Source organism: Vanessa cardui, chromosome 9, assembly GCF_905220365.1.
Source record: "Vanessa cardui chromosome 9, ilVanCard2.1, whole genome shotgun sequence".
Lineage (NCBI taxonomy): Eukaryota > Metazoa > Arthropoda > Insecta > Lepidoptera > Nymphalidae > Vanessa > Vanessa cardui.
The window spans coordinates 1,611,375-1,627,902 of record NC_061131.1 but is presented as its reverse complement, the minus strand read 5'-3'; the positions used below and the strand labels follow the sequence as shown (position 1 = coordinate 1,627,902).

General features: G+C 32.9%; 1 protein-coding gene across 2 annotated transcripts in view; it reads left to right on the top strand.

Moving 5' to 3' along the window:
• LOC124532271 (acid sphingomyelinase-like phosphodiesterase 3a) overlaps positions 1-16,528 on the top strand; it is a 129,549-nt gene that overhangs the window by 86,333 nt on the left and 26,688 nt on the right. For both annotated transcript variants that reach the window (XM_047107081.1, XM_047107082.1), the window contains 4 exons: positions 7,842-7,910; positions 8,509-8,668; positions 9,319-9,521; positions 10,956-11,113. In XM_047107081.1, the coding sequence (XP_046963037.1) occupies positions 7,842-7,910; positions 8,509-8,668; positions 9,319-9,521; positions 10,956-11,113 (590 nt within the window). The remainder of the gene's footprint in view (positions 1-7,841; positions 7,911-8,508; positions 8,669-9,318; positions 9,522-10,955; positions 11,114-16,528) is intronic.

Sequence of the window (16,528 nt, the reverse complement as noted above, 5' to 3'; positions counted from 1 at the left end):
AACCCAGGCAAGCACCGCTGATTCATGTGCTTAATTTATCTTTATAATTCATCTCGTACTCAGCGGTGAAGAAAAACATCGCGAGGAAACCTGCATGTGACAAATTTCATAGAAATTCTGCCACATGTGTATTCCACCAACCCGCATTGGAACAGCGTGGTCGAATATGTTCCAAACCTTCTCCTCAAAGGGAGAGGAGGCCTTTAGCCCAGCAGTGGGATTTTACAGGCTGTTGTTGTTGTTGTAGTTTCAGGTTAAACAATAAAACTGTATAATATAAGTTATATAGAGTATAGACTTGTTCCCGCTTAGAACACGCATTTTCTCCTAAGGGCCATTAATCAGCTGTTTTTGCTTCAACTTGGGTCGTTGCAGATAAGTTCAAATTACAGCGACACGGTTTTCTTATGGCTTAGAGAATTCTGCGCAATTTGTTTTTATATATACCATTTTGTTCGCTAATGTTTTTATGTAAACTCGTTCTGTTAAACGTTTAGGTATTAACTCGGGAAAAGATTTTTCGTATTTTTATAACTGATAATTAATTTTGTTTCAGAAAGAAGGTTTCATTAATAAACGTCAGAAAGTCGGTTAGATTAAAATGTAATGAGTTATAAATTTTAATATTAAATGTTTATTCATGAAGTATTTTTTTTTTCTTTATGGAAGGTTATACTAGACTAGTTTTAATGGTATACTACCATTAAAACTGACCCGCCTTGGCTTCGCGTGGGTGTAATACTAAGATTATATACTACAGAATTTGTTTATTTACGACATCACATCAGAAACTTCTAAAATTATTAATCTAAGATTATGTTAACCATATTGTCCATGTATATATACAAAATTCCTTTCGAATCACTCTATCTATTTTAAAAACTCAAAATTCGCATCAAAATTCATTGTGTAATGTTAAAGGTCGGAGCATACGTATTGACAGTAGCTGTAAGCGTTTTTTTATACTATGTAATGATTTAAAACGTTGGATGGTGTGTTGGATGATAATCGCCAGCGTTTGGATATTAGTTTGATAAATTCGTGTTGATCGTCCGGTGTAGTAATCTTAAACAAATAAAAACAAAATTTTTGCAATTTTTAATGCTAGGTATAATATAGACATTCAATAATTTAAGATTTATTTTATTAGTATAATAGTTAAATAACAAAACAAACGTAATGAGCAATAAATACAATTAATTTAAACTACAAAATCGTATTTGATTATAATACAATATCAAATTTTCATTACACATTCGATCATTTCAGTATTGCAATGTAAATAAAAGCAGAAGCACATAAGTCCTTTTAATTTGTAATCCGTTTGTTATAAAAGAAAAATGGATAAGGGCGATTCGAGTTAGCGCATTGAGTGTTCCGTACCGCTTGAAAGATACAGATACTGTTGTAATAATATTTTAAGATTTTCGGATTTTTTATATACCTTTACAAGGTATTGCTTCTCGCCAAAATTTTATAAATGCCTGTATGTTTAGATTCCTTTTTTCAAATGTACACAAAATGTTACATATACCACCATATCTGTATAACTTATATCTATGTAACTTTATAATTTGTTTCCTAAGAAAAGAATCTTGACAGATAAACGAAATGACCTTAAAAGGGGTATTTTTTCCTTTATAGCTACGGAACCCTGAAAACGGTTTATAATTTTACTTATAAATATTTATCAATATTATAACGAGGAAAATAGAAGTATTTTTATTTGTTGTATACGGAACCAGTGATCAAATAGAAATACGTGACGACCTCCATGGTCGAGTGGTGTGTACACCGGTTTTCATGGGTACGCCACACTGAAGTCCCGGGTTCGATTCCCGGCCGAGTCGATGTAGATTACCATTAGTTTTCTATGTTGTCTTGGGTCTGGGTGTTTGTGGTACCGTCGTTACTTCTGATTTCCATAACACAAGTGCTTCAGCTACTTACATTGGGATCAGAGTAATGTATGTGATGTTGTCTCATATTTATTTATTATTTATTTATTTATAGTTGAAAGCTACATTTGTAACATATCATTATTTTTATAAATAAATTGCACTTATATGAAGCCGGGCCGGTATGTATGTTAAAGTTATTGTCGTGTGCAGTTTTACCGTTTTTGTTTACATATGTTAGGAAAGAACAAATCGAGATAGTAAAATGTTAGACCAAAACATAACACGAACATTACATATATTAGCATGCGACTCTTTAATATTAATGAAAAACTTCTTTATGATTTTGTTTATAATAATATGAAATTTACATACTAGCTACTGCTAGCGTATTCGCTTGTGTATTAAGGGTTAGTTGTTAGGTGTTAGACATAATAAGAAGCCTTCAATCAAATTCGGTTGAGCAGCGTAGCCTTGAAAGAGCTACAGATAAAGAGACAGTTATTTTGCATTAATAATATAAGTATGGACTACAAGTTTCACGATTCTAATAATTCGTTCAAAAAAAGGATGAAATTCACAAGTTATTTACCTTCAGCTTGAATACATCGGGTTTTAATTAAAGTAAAGTAAAAGCAACAGCCTGTAAATTTCCCACTGCTGGGATAAGGCCTTCTCTTTCATTAAGGAGAGGGTTTGGAAGATATTCTAACACGCTGTTCCAATGGGTTGGTGGAATGCACATGTGGCAGAATTTCGATGAAATTAGACACATGCAGATTTCCTCACGATGTTTTCCTTCACCGCCGAGTATGAGATGAATTATAAACTCAAATTAAGCACATGTTTATATAGTGGTGCTTGCCTGGGTTTGAACCCGTAATCATCAAAAGGGGTTTTAATTAAAATACTAAAATTTTGCACGCATAAAGCACTTGTGCTATGGAAAATCAGAAGTAACGACGTTACCACAAACACCCAGACCCAAGACAACATCGGAAACTAATGAATTTTTTACATAGACTCGGCCGGGAATCGAACCCGGGACCTCGAAGTGGCGTATCCATGAAAACCGTTGTACACACTACTCGACCAAAATTCGTCCTAAATTGAAATTAATCAATTATCAGTAGACTTATTTCAAAATGGAGGCAGTTCTCAAGCCGTCGATATCGTAAGAGCCGCCTGAGGGAATTTATGTTAAGCGCATCTATCAATCAAGACGTGAGCGCTTCGATAACCCGTATGGTGGCGGAGAACCAATTTACCAGCAAAACTATTCACTATAGGTTTTTGTTTATAAAAACTGGCCTCGGCCGGACAGTAAGTGATATTCGTATACTTTCGGGTTGTAAGAAACGTTAACCATTAAGAAATTACTAGTGGGTCTCCTCCCAAACTTTTCCTCTTTTCAAAAGGTTTTGGTTTTCGAATCCTATGACATATTTTCTTTTTTTATTTCATTGTAAACTGCAGTAACTCATTAACATTTGACGGCAAAATGATAAAATTTGTTTAATCGAAAATTTTAATGTCTAATATTTTGTTTCTGTTTTGAATTGGATTTTGTCTATACCATTTAACTTTACGTTAGTTTACGTTTAGTTCTATTTACGTTTTTAATTGTTTTTATATTATACAGTCGTAGCATCCCTTGTAACCGACAAGTAACGTTTTTTTATTTGAGTTTTTCAAAATGACACATAACAGATTTGTATATTTTGCCATCGTGCCATAATCACTGGAACAAGAAATAAAAATTTTAACAAAAAGAAAAACCGACTACAACCAAAACACTATTTTAAAACAAATGAATTTATGCACTAAAAAGTAATAAAAATAATTGCGTATTCAACATATTTTTTAGAGTCCTCCTAAGTAAAATGAAATGAAAAATATTAGACTAATTAAAAGTGGATTTACGATTATATAACGTAGTTATGGTTATTGTTATATTTAACGTTATAAAAACCCAACAATAAACACAAATTAAAGATACGTACTAACTATCTACTTAGCCTCTCACATCATTGAATAAACAGTAATTTCACAATCAAATAAATACCTTAACATACACATGTAGCCCAATGAAAGTAATATAATATTGACTCATATCAAAATACTTGTTAGTTCACCGTAGAAACTTATCCAATGATAATTATATTCGTCGTCGAGACGGCAGCAATTTTCCTCTACCTTCGTCAATAACACAACGATCGGAGGTTCATAATATATTGTAATGAAAGACTTAATTCTCGGTACCGAAAATCCTCTAGTTCATTGAAACTAATAGTGATTAAATATCAGATATTGCTGTATGAAAGGATTCCACAGGGGACAATCTTTTGCTACGAACTGTTTTCTCTATATATAATTTTAATTGAATGAATAAAGCAATTGCTTGTGATAAGACACCAACGACATTGACGATTATATTTTATACTGTTAAGATTGTAAGTAACCAATTATATGATTACAACAACAACCTGTAAATTCCCACCACTGGGCTAAAGGCCTCCTTTCCCTTTGAGAAGAAGGTTTGGAACATATTCCACCACGCTGTTCCAATGCAGGTTGGTGGAATACACATGTGGCAGAATTTCTATGAAATTTGTCACATGCAGGTTTCCTCACGATGTTTTCCTTCACCGCTGAGCATGAGATGAATTATAAAGACAAATTAAGCACATGTATATGTACTTGCCTGGGCTCGAACTCGCAATCATCGGTTAAGATGCACGCGTTCTAACCACTGGGCCATCTCGACTTATTATATGATTATCGGTATTGAATAAATACTATGAAATATTTCTTCTACCCGTGACCACGAACGCTGTAAAGTGCTCGAAACGTCGGGATGTTAAAAATAATTAATATACGCGATTCAAATCCGTTATAGCTAGTTTTATTTCTTACCTTTTATTTTTCACATATTTGACAGTGATAAATAGAAATATATAATAGTCGGTAATAGTAATAAATAAATAAAATTTCCAACTCTATTGATTTAAATAAAGAGCTACTTATAAAACTAGTATGCATTAACAATCAATCGAAATAAAAACATAAATTTCAAACCATTTTTCTGGATGCAACAAATTTCATCACGCGTAATACACACACTCACCGATAATACACATTCATTGATATTTAATAGAACTCTACTGAATAAATAAAAATTTTAACAAAAAGAGAAACCGACTTCAAACCAAACACTGTTTTAAAACAAATAAATGTGCACTAAAAAGTAATAACAATAATTATTGATATTGTTGCGTATTCAACATATATTTTAGACTCCTAAGTAAGATGAAATGAAAAATATTAGACTACTTAAAAGTCGATTTACGATTATATAATGTAGTTATAGTTATTGCTATATTTGGAGCCGGTGTCAGCCAACATATAGGTTCAAATCGTATCTAATTACGTCGCATAAAATATGGAGTTAAACAAAACTATTCGATTAGCACCGGGCAGTTCTCTACCAACTTCGTATTGTGGAGCAGTAATGTGCTCGCTAATTCTATGTCAAGAGTGAATGTTAAGAGGGAGCGGGCCGGAGCTACTGTGTTAAGTGTTTTACAAGCCCCATTTTTAGAATTGTGTATCCATTCGCATTGGGGTCGCGCTCTTTATATTTGCCATTTAAAATATATCTGCTATTTTTTATTGTTTTTTTTTTTGTTCAAGATATTAGTTTCTCAAATTGGTCAATGGTCTCTGATAAATTACATATCGCGTCGAAAGCATGAGATAAAAAAAATAGACCCACTGAGATCCTTTCGCCGGTTCTTCTCGAGTCCTGGGTGATAAATTCCGAACCGGTGGTAGATTTTTGACTATCAATAGGTATGTGTAAACATTTCTATTTTGAGTAAAGATTTCTGACTTTTGAGTGGTCACCAGCATCTCAGACATAAACGCTGTAAGATATATTAATCACATTGTCAATTGGATATGTGAACATTGGAAAATAAGATTTTATGTCCCTTGTATTTGTTGTTATACTAGCCCATCTTCGTCAGTTTTCAAATTCATTCCTGTATCAAATCTTAATCTCTTAGTACCTTTTGAATCTAAACATCAAATCATTGCGACGCAATATGTCATTCTCCATCAGTAAAGCAGATAATCGCTCATATTGTGCACACGAAAATAGATCTTAAGGTGACGAACCTTTTATTACCTTGACTGTAATTGTCTATAGAATTTCTGATTAGTAGGTTGTACAAAGCCTTTACTTTCACATTATATATATAAGCGCTCATTTATACTATAATTACTAATATTCCTATTACCCCTCCTTTTAAGAATATCACTTGTTAAAAGTGGTGACGACAATAGCCAAAGGGGTCAGGGTCAATCCTATGACCTTTTTACATCACTAAGCGACCTGTAGACCTTTGCATTATGACCATCTTATGAATCTTAATCTTTTTAATAATTACTATACCTAAGTGCTGTGTCAAAGCGGCCCAAATTCAGAGATTTTTTTTGATTATTCTTACATTTAAAGCTGAATGGGAAGAAAACTCTGTATAATTTTACCTGTACAAAATCGTGATGGACAATGATTACCCTATAAAACGTCGGTGTTATATATCAAAGTAATATAATTGGGATTTGAAATAACATACAGCTATGGAGCGTAGTTAAATTAGAATATGAAATATGCAGTTGTTTTAGGCTCTTGTAGGCCGGACTTTCCCTTGGGCTAACTGGGAATCGGACAAGCCTCTAGGATGTAGTAATTAGTTGGACCTTGTATACGACTATTTATAGTATTATTCGATGCTGAATACATATTTGAATTTATGTACATTTTATTTATCCAGTTCTAAATTACTGGAACTAGGGTCTGAATCATTTATGAATATTTGAAAGCTAAATGTATTTTTGTATTATAAAATTAACTCGATTTGCATCCATTAAGATTGACCCTGATTGTAACCATCATAATATGGCAACACTTAAAAAATAAAAATCAAATTATTTTTAATGTCTACGTCATTGCAATTAAAATTGAAAAAGGAGGTCGCTCGAAAAATCAAAAGAGTTTTAGGAAGTTCAAAACTTGACAGGTTCTATTTTAATTTTTTAAACTGAAAATTCACATATGTACATCTAAATTTGGTGGCAAAATTATAAAACTTTATTTGAATGAAAATTTAAATGGTATACATTAGTTAAGTTAGAGATGGAGTCTGTCGGTATTTTCTTTAATTTTGTTTACGATTTTTTTATTTTTTTCTTATACAGCTTAGCACCGCTTTCTAACTGGTCAGTAACTTTACTCAGCTCTTTAAAATTAATATTTTTTTTTAAATTGTTACAATTTAATGAATTCGAATCAAGAATCCTCTCTACTTTTCTGCACACCTACGGTTAGACCTCTTCAAAGTGAAATCATTGCCGGATTTATATGTGCAGCTGTCTTTCTGTATCTCATTATCCTGTATATCGTTGCGTCTCAGCAACGGTGAATGTCTATAGAGGCAAGTCAGATGTCCAGAAGATTATATATTACATAAGTATTGGGCAAAACAGATACACTTTTGATCACTCTCATAATTCAATTCGACCGTCTGTCACAATGGAAGACAGTTCAGGTATTAGGTACAGAAATAACCTACTTTCTAGGGCGGGTACAATATTAAAGGCTTCCAAATTTCGGGCCAAGAGTTGGTATTGACAGAAAAATTCTATAACGTTTTAATGACTCACTCAGATTTTGAGCCTTAAATTTGCAGTGTTATAAGCCATGAAATTAACGAGGAAGTGAAAATACTATTTAATTCATTTCAACTAGAATTCCTTGCTTAGTTTTGATTTAATAATCATAAGCAATGCATTCTTTCTCGTCGAGCTATTCTTCATGCGAAAATGTTCCAGGTCTGAATAGATGCTTGAGACTTTTTATAACCTAAGTTTTTGTTTCAGGATACTTCTGGCATATAACGGACTTTCATTACGACCCACTTTACACCGCACAGGGTGATACTAGAAGACGTAGGTATAAAATTATAGCGAAGAAATTCATAAAATAACTATTAATATTCACTTTCTGAAATGTATATAAAAAAGGGCAATTGTCTTATCTATGCTAGTAAATAATAAATATAAATAAATAAATAAATATTGGACAACATGACATACATTACTCTGATTCAAATGTAAGTTGATAAAGCACTTGTGTTATGGAAAATCAGAAGTAACAACGGAACCACAAACACCCAGACCCAAGACAACATAGAAAACTAACGAACGACCCCCGGAAACGAACCCAGGAACTCGGAGTGGCGTACCCATGAAAACCAGTGTACACACTACTCGACCACGGAGGTCGTCAAACTAACCAGTGTTTTATATCCAAAATTAGCTATGTATGGCTATTTGTTAAAACATGATTACCTTAAACATATGGTAATCAAATTTAACATTGAGGTAGCCTGTTTTGGACGAGGGCATATAAATTACGTTGACATGGATGGAAGCGTAGGGAATAGCTAGCTAATTAACCTAATAAAATTCATTAATGTTGATTAAATTTTTTAACGAGATCATAAATAAACCTAATTCAAATAGTAAAATAAGATATATGTTGTAGATTGTCGAAGAGCAGATGAAAGAGGAAGCTCAGGTCACCACCGGGCACTCGGGCGCCTCGGCGATTACTCATGCGATAGCTCTCTCGAACTCATCCAATCAGCGTTACGATACATGCGGACGAGACACTCGGAAAACGTTGAATTCGTACTATGGACGGGGTAAGTGGCCATTTAATGCCAACTAAACTGGAAAATAGTTTGACTCTCATCATGATCATCACCTAATGATCAGTACATGTTAGCTTACTACTGGATATAAGCTTCTCTTGAAACGCTACAAGCCTTAATACCCAAATCTCTTTAGATCCCTGCTTGATGTCTTCTAAATATCTTCAACTCAATTTACCTTACATTATGCTTGACTATAAAAGGAAATTATGTGGAATCCAATTGTTTAAAAAAATCTCTTAACAATAATGTCTGATGTAATTTGTGACTTATAATTGCACAAACATTATATCAAAAATTAACAGGAGTGTAGACACTTATACCAGAATTCGCGTCGTTAAAGTTATAAAAAAACTTATGTATCACGATCGCCATAGATCACTTTCAAAGTTACTTGGAAGACATTGCTCGTTAGCGATAAGACCGGCTTTTGTACTTTACTGTTTCATTTGTGGCACTGTGTCTGATTTACCTTTTTATCCAAATTTGAAGATCGATTTATGCTTAAAGACTTTTTTGTGGCTTCCAATTTTGGAGTAAAAATCACCTGTCCGATTTTGACACACCACATAGCACCTACCTCTTAAAAAGTGATTTGGTGACTTTGTGACTATATTATAATATGTGATTAATTATTTTAGTGATATCGTTGCCGATCAATATTCAAGTAATGAAGAGAACAGGTACCAGGCGATCAGAAACGTGACGGAGCTTCTTCGAATGACATTTAGTTCCCACTTCGTTTTTCCTGTCCTGGGCCACACGGATCCCGCACCGTCTGAAACATTAACCAACCTTTGGAGTCATTGGCTTCCAATGGAAGCTTTACAGACGTTGAAAAATGGTACGTAATAATAAAAATCATATTTACTGATATCATAATTTTTGCATGTATTTCGGGCGTTAATATTTACTAGTGCAAGCGCATTGAAACCATAAAAACTAACCTTGACAGCTAAAATGTTAAGTCCCTTGCTTCCTGTCCTGTACTTGTCGTGCCAGTCGCACTGGCTTAATCATCTTTAAAAGTAGACCACAAGAGTATAAAGTATTGCTGTTTAGCATATACCCGGAGACAAAGTACTCCCCCAAAGTTATGCATCGAAAGATTGTTTTGAAATTGAGTGCACAAGTATATATAATAATTATATCAAAGCTCAATACAATGTTTATTGTCTGTTTCTGATTAGTTCTTACATTGCGTAGTTGTTTCATTAAAAAATATGTTATACATTTTTGAATGTCTAATAATGAAGGAATGATACGTCGGTTTATAATTATTGAACACCTATGTGGAGTTAATTATTACTAAGGACATTTCATTCGTATATCAAAAGCCTTTATTTCATTGTTCAATTAATAACATGTTCGTTCCGTTCCTTTTCGAAAAGCTTTATCAAAATTGAATTAAAGTTAGCGTTTATTTAACTGTTTTTAAAATTCTTTACTAAAAATATCTCCTATCGTTCCCAGTTGATTGTTTTGCAAAATAGCTCGCTGCAATACCTAAAAAAAGTCCTTTCAATTTGAATGGTACTTTACAATGGAGTGCATTTTACTTTGACGCCAAGCTATTCTGAGTTTTTGCTAATCGGATAAAGATAAAACAGCCAGAACGTTCTTGATTTTTACCGAGTTTTGGTATAAGCGATTTGATTTTTGCTTTGACTCCGCCGAAATGTTTACTGAAATTGAAAAAGAGTAAATTCTAGTTTCAATTTATGCAGTTTTGAACTTATTTGTACACATTTGATTAAACTTGGTGAATTTAAAATGCAAATAAACATTACATTGAGTTTTTCATTTTTAAATTACAAGTTTATCGAGTTGATTTGATTTTTGTACATCAAAATTTTGACAATCAAAATTTTAAGTGTGCACGCGCGTATACCAGCTCATGTTTGTTTGATTGTGTGAATGTGTGTTCTACTTCTAACATACCACTCTTAATTTGAGACTTATTGGGGTAAGGAGAGTTGAGGGTTTGGAACATGCATTGCACATGTGGCAGAATTTCGATAAAATTAGACACATGCAGGTTTCCTCACGATGTTTTCCTTCTCCGCCGAGCATGCGATGGATTATAAATACAAATTAAGCACATATGTATATAGATTGGTGATTGTCTCGGTTTGAAACCGAAATCATCAGTTTCGATGCACACGTTCTGACCACTGGGCCATCTTAGATAAAGTAAGAATAACGTAAAAGATACTCTTATAAAATTATGCATTGCATTTATTTTGTACAGCTATTTACTTTTATATCTATCCCACAGGTGGTTACTACACAATAGAGCAGTCACACAGCAAACTGAGGATTGTAGCTCTAAACACGAACCTCTTTAGCCTCAGTGAAGCAAATGGCGTGCATGCACGACGTCAATGGGAATGGCTGGATCAAGTACTGGAAAAAGCAACTACTAACAACGAAATGGTAAGTGTTTGAAATAAGTTCATTATTAAATCTATATTAATATTATAAATGTAAAAGTAAGTCTATCTGTTTCCGGCTCTTTCACAACTAAATCGCTTTTTTATGGAAAAGGTTGGCGGACGAGCATATGGGCCACCTGATGGCAAGTGGTCACTATCACCCATAGACAATGACGCTGTAAGAAATATTAACTATTTCTTAAATCGTCAATGCACCACCAATCGTGGGAACTAAGATGCTATGTCTCTTGTGCCTGTAGTTACACTGGCTCACTCATCCTTCAAATCGGAACACAACATTACTGCGTACTGTTGTTTAGCGGTAAAATATCTGATAAGTGGGTGGTACTTACCCAGGCGAGCACAAAGCCCTACCACCAAGTGAGTCGCTGAACCGAATTCGATGAAAATTGGTACGAAGCAAACTTGAACTCCAAGAAACAAATGATCCTTTTTGTCTGACATATGACACACAACACCCTAAAACGAGCGAAGTCGCAGGCGCCTACTAGTTTAGTATATTTTGACCAAACATTGATTATGTTGGTCAATCTTTCGTAGAAGACAGTACTCAAGTATGTAGCTTGAATATAGGAATATATACAAATTCATTAGTCTCATTGTCTAAATGGATAACAATATGACTGGTACGATATCACACACAGGAAATTTTTGCGTGCTTCCCTATCTACGTTAATGTAATACTACTAACGGAAGCAGATGTTGCTTCTAGATAATTCTAGAATTGTTTCAGTGACAAATCAAAATATTTTTATTAATCTTATCTGCAATACCAGCTCAAGATATCGTGATTTACAGCTTTACAGTATCCTCTAGTGTAGTGACGCAACCGCTTCAGACAACATTTACACATAGAAATGTTTTATGTGTGTAATATTGTATTTGTACCTTTAAAGGTTTTGTGGAATTAAATTTTCTCAAGCGATAATTATTATCCAATTTACGTAATTATGTTCTGCTACATTCATTTGTTAACGCTTAAACTTTGGTTCAAACCGGGAAGGTAACATTTTGGCTTCTAACTTTTGAAATAAAATTCTTAATTTGTTTATAAGAATAATTATAAAGCGTTTGAAGTAAAAACATGTTTATATATAATTTTATCTTATAAATGAAAGTAAAATCGTTTTTAAAAATTATCATTCGGTAAAATAATTAATATGTCTGAATTATTTTTAAAAATTTAATTGCTCATTGGCATTCGACATATGTACGACGATGTATCGATAATCGGATGTTAAATCGGTGATTCGTTCACAGTAAAAAGAAGAATATGAATTAATCAAGTATCCCATATTATAGTACTAGCGATCCGCCCCGGCTTGGTGCAATGTTGATATTAAATATAATACAATATTTTTCTGGCTTATTTACTATTTTGTCCATGTGTTATACACAAAAACGATTTCTCTGGAATCACTCTATCTTTTAAAAAAATCCGCATTAAAATCCGTTGCGTGATCTAAGAAAGCGGTAATCGACTTTGTTTTATAGTATGGAATGATACACACCTAAATCATGGTATAAGAGAGAGTGTCATGCCGCTTGCTATGGTAAAGGCGTTTTTATGTATAAAACAAGCATAAATATTACACGTTAAAAACAAATATATTTTGAAATATATAGTAAAAGTAAAGTCTTCACTTTACTATACCCAGCAGTGGCTAAGGCCTTCTACCCCTTTTGAGGAGAAGGTTTACAACATATTCCACTACGCAGTTCCAAAGCGAGTTGGCGGAATACACATGTGGCAGAATTTTGATGAAATTAGATACATGCAAGTTTATAAAGATGAATTATAAACACAAATTAGGCACATATATTGGTGCTTGCCTGGGTTTGAAACCGAAATCATCGGTTAAGATGCACGCGTTCTTATCCATATACATCCATGCCCATCTCAGCTCTGTTACATATATACATAAATATTATACGTTAAAAAATAATATCTTTTGACATATATACATAATACGAAATAAGAAAGGCTTCTACAATAAGAGTTCAGCGCGATCTTACTTAAGTCAGATTTCTAAGAAATGTTTGTATAATTTAATTTGAATTAAACACACGTCCTCCCACGAGGCTTGAATAATCATATGTTAGTATAACACGAGGTGACGGATATTGTCTTATATATGACGTAAAATGGAAAATTATTTCAATTTACCTTTTTTTAGAATAACGTGATATACGTATAATTCGACCAAATATTGGCCAGTAAATTACTATGTACTAAAACTTAACTTTCAATCAATAATAAAGTCGAAATCAAAGCATATTCATTGTATATTATTCTCATAGTTGGCGCCAGGAAATGACGGAGGTTTTCGTGCAGTATTACAGAAAAGTACATGCATACACGATATACGATAATGATTACTTTAAAATTTCTTAACTTCTATTTTTCACATATATACAGTCACAGCCTGTGACACAGTGCTGGGCTAAGGCCTCTTCTGCCTTTGAGGAGAAAGTTTGGAACATATTCCACCATGCTGCTCCAATGCAGGTTGTTGCATACACATGTGGCAGAATTTCATTGAAATTAGACACATGCAGGTTTCCTCACGGTGTGTTCATACATCGTCGAAAACGAGATGAATTAAGCACATGAAAATTCAGTGGTTTACCTGTGTTTGAACCCGCAATTCAGCGGCTCTTATACATACATAAAGCGGTTGATTCATCCATGGAACAACAACATTTTAATTGTTTATTTACAAAAAATATAAATTTATCAAACAGCAATTGTAGAAATAAAAACATAATCATATTCTATACTGAATAAATATTTTGATTTTGATGTTAATGATTTGGTAAAGTGCATTTATTACAGATAGCTAATGAGGTTTCTTTTAAATTAATGATGTTTAAAAATGTATCATTATGTTTATTGTCTGAAAATCCGATGCAATTATGAGTTTTTAGGCTTTTGTTTTCGTTTTAATGACGCAACATTGTATTCAACTTTGATTTAGGTCACATATTATGATAGGATTCAAGTACTGAGACTTCATTATCGTTGTGGACTCTCTCGATCTTACTAATTCTGATATTGTTATTTATTCTTTTTTTATATAGGTTTATTAAGATATCTTCTGATTTGCTCAGTACTGAAACCAGATTCGCTGGAGGCAGCGTCGGCGATAAGACCAGCATAATTCAATAAAATAATTAATTAAATAATTCGACAAAAAAAAATCTTTATCGCACAATGCTAAGCACATGAGACATACATAAATACACACACACATACATACATACATACATACATACATACATACATACATACATACATACATACATACTTACATACATACATACATACACACATACATACATGTCAGCCGAAAGACGTCCACTGCTGGATATATTCCTCCCCCAAAGATCGCCACAACGACCGGTCTTGTGCAGCCCGCAACCAGCGGCTTCTCGAGACCTTAACCAGGTCGTCAGACCTTGTATGAGATATACCAAACATATAATTGCAAAATAGTGAGGAGGCTTAGAGGCTTGCATGAAAGACAGTTATTTGTCTGCTTTGATTTTTAATTCGAATGTTAAGTGGATATGTATTGTAGTCAATTTTTAAAGGACTTGTTAAGGTTATTAATGGTTATAATAAAAAGCTATGACGAGATCGATCTACTCGTTCGTAGAAGATAAACAATATTTTGTATGCATAAAAAACACATACCACATGTACATGAATCATTCATACACACACATACACTTACATCACACTCACCTAGCTCAAAAACACATGTAATAATTATTAATTTCAGTTATTTGTATTATTCTTTCTTTAATTTTATTTACATTAATTAAAAGTTTGTTTATTTATTACTTGCTTATATAACAAAATATGTTGTATATATAAGAGTGGGTTCCTCTGACACGAGTATGTATTGGTATTGTAGCTTCACTTAAGTGTTAAATGACGATTCAAAAGTGCCTGTAAAAGCCTACTTGAATAAAGTTTATTTTGATTTTGATTAGAGAAAACCAACCTTAAACGAAGATTTTTTTTTTGTTTTTTTTGATTAAAGAATTTTATTTGTCTATAGAAACAGTCTATACGAAAGACAATAAATGTATTGATATTGTACTGTTACGGAACGTGTATTTTTATTAATAGCCTGTTTGTACTCGATCGTGTTTTGTCGATTTTGCTTTGCTATTTTAGCTGACATCAAACTTCAGCTGGCAATTTGACTATCAATTATTCGCGTATATTTTTAGATATTTTCATTTAAAGAGTGTTGTTGCTTTTAAAAACGACATTGTATGTCAATTTTAGGTTATATATTATTGATGGGTAATTCTCATTTTATGTTTCGATGTCTAATCAAATCAAAATTATATTTTATTCAAGTTGGCTTTTGAAAACACTTTTGAATCGTCATTTAACAAATGTATTAAGTGATGCTACCACCGGGAAGGAAAGTAGACCCTACCGATAAGAACCGGCAAGAAACTCAGTAGTTACTCTTTTCAACATTTAAAAATATAAAGTCTTGTTATTTAAACACAATGTTCAACACTGCACTATTTTTCTGTTCATACTATGTGTATAAATTAAAGATTCCATGCTCTTTTTAAAAACTCGTTTTATTTACTGCATACAACATTCATAGGTGAATCAATTGTAGAAAAACAAAAATCAGCACGAAAATTCTAGTAATTCCATTTAAAATATAATTCAAAAGGGAAATTGACATATAACATAAACTTTTTTTATGACATAATAATAAAAACTATTTTTAAACATAACTATTTTAAACATTCCGCCCACCAAGAACTTGTTCTTTTAAATTACTCACAAATAAAATTAAATTAAACAATATAAAGACCGCCCACCATGACACAGTAAAACTAAACTAGTATAACAATAATTATAGTAAATAAATTTATATTAACACTCTGAATCACAATGAGAAAACTAAAATTAATTATCACTGACAGACTCACTCATGGGTAAAAAACAAAGTTTGTTACACGCTCTTTTGAATAGACCGCTCTTGGTTTTAACTGTAACAACACGAGTGATGTTGTCCTTCCCCGTGTGCTTTTTCTCAACTTTTCCAAGTAGCCACTTGGCGGGTGGCAAATTTTCGTCTCTGATAATTACTATATCACCAATCTCTGGTTCAGCTCCCTTCGATGACCACTTATACCGTTGATTTAGTGTAATCAGATATTCAGCTGACCATCTCTTCCAGAAATCATTTAACATTTTTTGTACAAGTTTCCATCGCTGTAGACCTGTAATATTGACTTTGGAGTAATCTTCATCTGGAATTGTTATTAATGGTTCTCCAATAAGGAAATGACCCGGAGTTAGTGGCAATACGTCACTATCACTCAATGGACACAACGGTCGTGAATTCAAACA